Source organism: Hyla sarda, chromosome 8, assembly GCF_029499605.1.
Source record: "Hyla sarda isolate aHylSar1 chromosome 8, aHylSar1.hap1, whole genome shotgun sequence".
Taxonomy (NCBI): Eukaryota; Metazoa; Chordata; class Amphibia; order Anura; family Hylidae; genus Hyla; species Hyla sarda.
In genome coordinates this window covers 229,853,931-229,862,289 of record NC_079196.1, presented here as the reverse complement: position 1 = coordinate 229,862,289, position 8,359 = coordinate 229,853,931, and the positions used below count along the sequence as shown (strand labels likewise).

At 44.2% G+C, this 8,359-nt stretch overlaps 1 protein-coding gene across 1 annotated transcript in view; it reads left to right on the top strand.

The window, feature by feature from the left end:
- Positions 1–2,653: 2,653 nt before the first annotated feature.
- LOC130285372 (serine protease 27-like) overlaps positions 2,654–8,359 on the top strand; it is a gene marked incomplete at its 5' end in the record, with an annotated part of 6,525 nt that continues 819 nt past the window's right edge. Inside the window, 4 exons of the mRNA XM_056536731.1 lie at positions 2,654–2,774; positions 3,770–3,929; positions 4,708–4,982; positions 5,069–5,238. Of these exons, the coding sequence (XP_056392706.1) occupies positions 2,654–2,774; positions 3,770–3,929; positions 4,708–4,982; positions 5,069–5,238 (726 nt within the window). The remainder of the gene's footprint in view (positions 2,775–3,769; positions 3,930–4,707; positions 4,983–5,068; positions 5,239–8,359) is intronic.

Sequence of the window (8,359 nt, the reverse complement as noted above, 5' to 3'; positions counted from 1 at the left end):
CACTACACCCCTATATAACCACCACACCCCTATATAACCAGTATACCTCTATATAACCAGTATACCTCTATATAAACTGTACACCTCGTATAGAATTACACCAATATAACCACCCCACCCCTATATAACTAGTTAACCTCTATATAACCTGTACACCTCTTATAGCCATTGCACCCCATACAACCACTCCACCCCTATATAACCTGTACACTGGCCATTACACACCATACAACCACCCTACCCCTATATAACCAGTATACCTCTATATAACCTGTACACCTCTTATAACATTACACCTCATATAAGCAGTATACCTGTATGTAACCTGTATACCTCTTATAACATTACATCCCATATAAGCAGTATACCTGTATATAACCTGTACACCTCTTATAACATTACACCCCTATATAACCAGTATACCTCTATATAACCTGTACACCTCTTATAGCATTACACCCCATATAAGCAGTATACCTGTATATAACCTGTACACCTCTTATAACATTACACCCCTATATAACCAGTATACCTCTATATAACCTGTACACCTCTTATAGCATTACACCCCATATAAGCAGTATACCTGTATATAACCTGTATACCTCTTATAGCATTACACCCCATATAAGCAGTATACCTGTATATAACCTGTACAGCTCTTATAGCCATTATACCCCATACAACCACCACACCCTTAAATAAGCAGTATACCTCTATATAATCTGTATACCTCTTATAGTCATTACACCCCATATAACCTCAGTAAACCCCTACATAACCTTTATACCATTAGTATTTGGTCTGTGACCTGCCCTCATATAGAGAATAGGCCCACCTGACTTACTTGCCACCAGTCTTTGTTTTATATAGGGATATGTCGGCACTTCCGTGGAATCTGCAATGGTGCGCGAGGTTGGGTAAATCCACAGGTAGAAGAAAGATGATACCCGGCACTCACCAGTAATGGACAGTGAAGATTTATTATGCCATAGTGTAGTACAAGGAGCCTAGGCAGACAGCTGAGGAAGGCTCCCATGCCGAAACGTGTCCTTGTACTACACAATGGCACAATAAATTCTCGCTGTGCATTATTGGTGAGTGCCGGGTAACAGTCTTTGTTTTATCAGTATTGGGGGCCACGTGGGGTTTTTGCACCAGGCCCCTACACCCCTGGATGAGGCCGAGCAGAGATCTCAGACTTCGTCAGACTCTGATCATTGTTGTGTCCTCATGGAGCAGAGATTACACACAGGGCGGTGGCCGATGTGTTATTATTTAGAATTTCACAGATATTTTCCAAGGTCCTCGCGGTGAATGTGACCTCATCAGCTGCACGTCCTGGAGGTCAGAGGAATCCACCATGAATTGTCACCTTCTGCGCTCAGAGAATCACTGCAGATATGATACTTCACCAAACCGGTTCAGCAGCTTTTTGTTTCTCTATATAAGCCGTCATCACCACCTGTATATTAGAGAGGACGACCGTCACAGGAGGAAGAAGAGATCGTCACCTCCTGCAGCATGAAGACCCTTCTCCTGCTTCTTCTACTCCTCACACAGCGCGGTAAGATCGTTCTCCATCTATTGACCTCCACCATGACCTTCTATCATAATAATCATCACCATTATCCTCATCATCCACATCACCATCATACTCATTATCCTTATCATCATCATCCCCATCACCATCATACTCATTATCCTCATCATCCACATCACCATCATACCCATTATACTCATCATCCACATCACCATCATACTCATTATCCTCATCATCAACATCACCATCATACCCATTATCTTCATCATCCACATCACCATCATACCCATTATCCTCATCATCCACATCACCATCATACCCATTATCCTCATCATCATCATCCACATCACCATCATACTCATTATCCTTATCATCATCATCCACATCCCCATCATACCCATTATATTCATCATCAACACCACCATCATACCCATTATCCTCATCATCCACATCACCATCATACCCATTATCCTCATCATCATCATCCACATCACCATCGTACTCATTATCCTTATCATCATCATCACCATCATACTCATTATCCTCATCATCCACATCACCATCATACCCATTATCTTCATCATCCACATCACCATCATACCCATTATCTTCATCATCCACATCACCATCATACCCATTATCCTCATCATCCACATCACCATCATACCCCTTATCCTCATCATCCACATCACCATCATACTCATTATCCTCATCATCCACATCACCATCATACTCATTATCCTCATCATCCACATCACCATCATACTCATTATCCTTATCATCATCATCCACATCACCATCATACTCATTATCCTCATCATCCACATCACCATCATATTCATTATCCTTATCATCCACATCACCATCATACTCATTATCCTCATCATCCACATCACCATCATACTCATTATCCTCATCATCCACATCACCATCATACTCATTATCCTTATCATCATCATCCACATCACCATCATACTCATTATCCTCATCATCCACATCACCATCATATTCATTATCCTTATCATCCACATCACCATCATACTCGTTATCCTCATCATCCACATCACCATCATACCCATTATCCTCATCATCCACATCACCATCATACCCATTATCCTCATCATCCACATCACCATCATACCCATTATCCTCATCATCAACACCACCATCATACTCATTATCTTCTTTTTTTCGCTTTTCTTAGGATTTCTGGGAGTTCAAGCTCTGACAGGTAAGAATCATCCAAACCTAAAGCGAGAAAATAAAGGGATTCCAAAAAATCACCTGAGCCTCACCGCTGATGTCATGGCCCTTATGATATCCCTCATCGGTCCTGCAACTACTGCAACAGCTGAACTTGGCCATTGTGTCCTTCCCCATGAGTAGTATGATCCTCAGCATTGTCCACCCTTTAAAAGAGAAATATAATGTAGAAAAACTTAGCCCTGATTCCTGCACGGTTTCCCAAATCTCCCCAGGAACAGAGCATGTTGACCCCCCAACCAAAGCGGTGGCCGACAACCCATAGAGATACATGAAGGGTGAGTGTCGACATATCCCATTCCCGGGGAGAGCCGGGGTCCCATGTAGGAGATAGCAGGAGGTCCCAGTGGTCGAACCTCCATGATCTTAAACTTATGCCCTATCATTTGAATAGGGGATACGTTGTGCTGAGTGATAGTTCTCTCTTAATTAAATTCCTTCACTTCTGCTCTTTAGGTGGGAAGGTCACTTTTCTGGCCCTTCAAGGGTTGGGGGGACCAAGCATGAGGCTCAATGTGGTACCCAGCTCCTCTAGGTTCATCTCCTCAGCTGTGGTCATATCTTTCTATTTGGAAAGGGAAGAATCTTCCCATTTTGGAGAAGAATAGAACCAAGATGCACATCGTTGGGTCATCTATGTATCAATTACTTCATCCATTCCTTTATTGATTTGTGGCCAAGGATTCATTTTACCACCAAATAATTCCTACACCCCAATCCCTGGAAACCTGTGACATATTGTTCTGGGTTAGATCCACCAGAACCTCAGAGTCTGTATTGTGGACCCTGGAGTCTGTATTGTGGACCCTGGATTTTTTTGGCAGGAAAAAAAAATCTGTAATGGTTTTCATAGAGTTAGAGATTCGTTTATGGTTGGGCTTAAGTATAGAGCTATGATGGATGTTTAGTGACCCCCATTATATCATAGAAATGTTCTTTTTTTTTTTTTTTACCCTACAAAAGGTCTAAATAAGCCAGCCCTCCTGAGGATTGTGGGAGGAGTGAATTCTGAGCGTGACGAATGGCCCTGGCAAATCAGCCTGCAGATCAATGGCGCTACCATCTGTGGGGGGTCACTCATCAGTGATACCTGGGTCCTGACAGCCGCACACTGCTTTGAGAGGTAAGTTCCTATTTTTCCTATAATATTGACACTGCACCCTCCATATACATTGTAATTGAAGCAGGGCTGTACTCTTTTCTCACTAGTATGGCATAACTAGCATACCACTGTTGCATAACAATTAGGAGTCAGGAAAACAAACAGTTTAAAGTGGTTCTCCGCTCACAAAAAAGAAAAACTTAGCTGACAAAGACTCACCTGCCGCCACTCCCTCAATGCCCCAATATCGCTGATCACAGTCCCCCCGGTGTGGTCTTATTCCTGGTTGCTGGTGCTTGACCAGTCACATTGTCACTCAGCCTATCGGCGGCCGCAGTGATTTCCAGCCTTGGCCGGTGATATGCTAAGCTACAGTGTGATGTATTGAGCCACGGTACCAGAGAGAAGACCACAGAGAATGGGAGCAGAGATACCGAAATGCCGAGTAGGCAGCAGCAGGTAAGTCTAAGTTTTTGTTTTATGCGCTGGCAGCATGGGGAAAACATTAAAAATGTTCTACAGTGGAGTATCCCTTTAAGTTTATAATATAAGGAAATATGAAAGAGAATATAATAATAAAGTTGAAGAATGGAGGGTTATCAAATATAAAGGTTGGGAACTGCCATGGGTCCAAGTCGACCCCAAATAATGAGGCATAATCCACTATATAAGGGGAAAAGTCCTGGGTCTAGTTTATACAAGAAATATCACTGAACATGTGGACTGCAGTTCTGTAAACCCCCTTGTCCACTTGTACATCTTTTCTATACCTTTTTACCATATACAACATACCTTACAGGTCCCCGAATATCTTAGCATACACCGTCTATCTTGGGGTGCACCAGTTATCAGAACTTCCAAGCCCCGACACCGTGGCCAGATCCGTGAAACAAATAATTATCCACCCCGACTTTACAACCGAAGGATCCAGTGGAGACATTGCTTTGGTGGAACTGGAGAGTCCTGTAAATTCCTCTCCTTCTATCCGCCCAGTTCATCTGCCATCTCAAGCTGTTCAGCTGGCGAAGGGGACCCTGTGCTGGGTGACAGGCTGGGGAAATGTACAAGAACAAGGTAAAGTGAATGCTAATTGGAAAAAAACATAAAAAAAATGTTACATATATAGGGCACATAATCCATGTTCTTCTTATTCTCCACAGTGCCCCTCGCTGCCCCTAAAACTCTACAGAAAGTGGAGGTAGCGTTGATAGACAACACTAACTGTGAGGCTATGTACCAGTCAGATGCGGCCTCTACATTGAGCAGTAGTTTCATCAAGGAGGACATGATCTGTGCTGGGTACAAGGAGGGGAAGAGAGATTCATGTCAGGTATGGGGGATATTGAGTACGAGCTTTGTGATATGTCAATGGAATTTGTTATTGAAATGTGCAGAAACCACAAAAAAAATGTTATACCCATAATGTTTATTCCGGCACATGGCTAAAATGAGTAGAGATAAGTGAACTGAACATGTAGAACCCAGGTCAAAGGGGTACTCCGCCCCTAGAAATCTTATTCCCTATCCAAAAGATAGAGGATAAGATGTCTGGTCGTGGGGGTCCCACCGCTGGGGACCCCTGCAATCTCCCTGCGTCCGTTTAGAGCATCAGGTGCAGCATCGGAGGTTCGTGGCATCACGGTCATGCCTCGCTCTTGAAGTCACGGCCATGCCCCTCAATGCAAGTCTAAAGGGAGGGGGCGTGACGCCCGTCAAGACCTCTCAAATAGACTTGCATTAAAGTGGCGTGGCCGTGACGTTACAAACAGTGAAGTCACGTAGCCTCCACCCCGCATCACCAGTCATCCGGCACGGAGCGAAATTCGCTCCATGCACCGGCTATCTAGGGAGCCACAGCTGAGATCACTGGGGTCTCCAGCGGCGGGACCCCGGCGTTAAGACATCTTATCCCCTATTCTTTGGATAGGAGATAAGATGTCTGGGTCGGAGTAACGATCATGTTTTTTTTTTCTGTTCCTGCCTATTGCCCTGCTATCCCTAACACCCTCCCTGCCTTTATTTATTTTATTTTTTTACTATTTTAAAAATGGCATTTAGTCTGCCTGGTAGTGTGCTCACTACCAGGCAGACTTCCCCAGCAGGCACCACGTCACTAATGCCTGCTGGGGGGGGGCAACTTCCGCCCTTAGTTCTCCTAGCAGGGTGCCTCCAGCTGTTTCACCACTACAACTCACAGCATGCCTTGACATCTATTGGCTGTCAGGGTATGCTGGGAGTTGTAGTGGTAAAACAACTGGAGGCACCCAGGACAGGAGCTTCATGGCGGAAGAAGTGAGCCGTGAGCCGATGCGGGAGGGACGGGTGCGGGGGAGGCTCTTCCTGCCGCTCGGTGAGTAACACCCCCCCCCGTACCTTGCAGCAGGGCCGTCGGCGAGTGCGGGGAGCCAATGTGCAGCCCTGGATGTTCCTGCGCCTGCGCAAAATTACGACTGATGCCCTGCCGGAATCAGTCGGAATTTTGCAGTGACGTCACTCCGCACTGCATTCGGCCACTCGGAGGGCGACCCCCTAGTGGCCGAATTTAAAATTGCTTTTAAAAAATTTTAAAAACATTTTTTTTCAATAAAAGTATATTAGAGATATGTTGTAGTACTTAAGTACTACAACATATCAAAAATAATTTTTCATGACAGTGCCCATTTAAGTCTAAACTTTGCAAAAAATTTGGCTTGGTGCAAAATTTAACCTCAGACAAATTGTTTTGATTGAACCTACAAAAATTGCATCTTCTACATGGCAGAAAGAAGAAAGAGGAAGGGTCAAATGACCTCAGGGTAGCTCGTAATAGCTTGCAAACAGCCCTCCCAGTCAATCAGGAGGCAGTATAGGGGTGAGGTCACTAAAAACATCTATGCACATAGCTTAAGTAGACATTTAAGAAATAGCAGGTATAAGGTGAAGATCTCTGTGAGGGATAGTGAGCACTGACCAACATAAATAGGGGCAGGGTCACTCAAAAAGAATAAGCTAAAACTTTAATTTCAAGTTAATTGTGCCATTTCTTTGGGGTACACTAATTGTTGAGAAAAGCAGTGCATAGATGGTTTTGTGGCACTTTTGATGAAATTCTAGAACACCCATACTGTTGTTGTGCCCACAAAGAGGTAATTTTTCGACTGCTCGTCCAAACAATGGAAAAAGCCATTGTTTATACGTTTGGGTACTTTAAAACAATCTGTTAAAGGGGTTATCCATAATTAGAAAAATGTAGCTAATTTCTTTCAAAAACAGCTCCCTGTCTGTCCCCAGGTTGGGTGTGGTATTACAACTTGGCTCCATTCACTTCAATGGAACTGAGCTTCAGAACCACACCCAACCTGGAAACAGACTTTTTTTTTTTTTTTTTTTTTTTAAGAAATTAGCTCTGTTTTTCTATTCCTGGATATCCCCTTCAACTATCACCAGGTACCATACATGTTATTGTAACTTTTATATAAAATTTGCCTTAAAAACAGCCATAAAGTCCATATATTCATTTCCAAGTTACGTAACATTTACATTGTTATACAGGCCTTTAAAGGCTAGGAGTTAAGATGTCTGATCATGGGTGGCCCGCCACTGGGACCCCCCGCGATCTCCATGCAACACCCGCATTCTATACGGGGCTGCGTCTCCAGTTTTGGAAAAGTTCTTTGTTTCCGGGACTGGAGACGTGACTTAATGCCACGCTGTCACGTCCCCTCCCATAGGCATGAATGGAGGGGGCGTGGCATGTTGTGACTTCACTAGGGGGCGTGGCGTTGTCACGCCTCCAGTCCCAGAAACAAAAGAGCTTTTTTAGACTGGAGACGCAGCCCCGAATAGAATGCGGGTGCTGATTTTTGGCCTGATAACCCCTTTAACCCCTAGAGGACATCAAGTGTACAGGAACACCCTTGCCATCTGGAACATAATGCACCAAGGCATCAATATACGCCCTGGAGCTTTAAATGTCTATAAAGCCGGCACAGGACCTGCGCTCACTTCATATGCAGTGAAGCCGGACATTTATCACTAATGATGGGGTGCGGTGGAATTAACCTTTTAGAGGCAGTGATCACTGTGCCTGCCGCACTGGATATATGTGACCGTATATGCTGGAGCTCAGCTATGCCCAACCTAGTCACTCCCCTCTGCACCTATAGCCACGCCTGAACTGTATCCGATCCACCCCTGTGCTGTGATGATTAAAAATTTGCGCACATGCAGTAATCCAGTTGTCTCAGTATTCCTAGAATATTACAGCGTGTTCACAAGATTTAGCGTAGGTCTGTGCCTGACGTGACAGCGCTGGGGCGGCTCAGTCTCACAGTTCAGGAGCAGAGGGTGCACGTAAAAGGCTAATTTGCATATTGATTTGAAGTAAATTTACCAGAATGCTCAGCAGATCTGGATAACACAGGCAGTGTTGTTTTCACAGTAATGTTCTATATGTGCGCTATTACCCTATA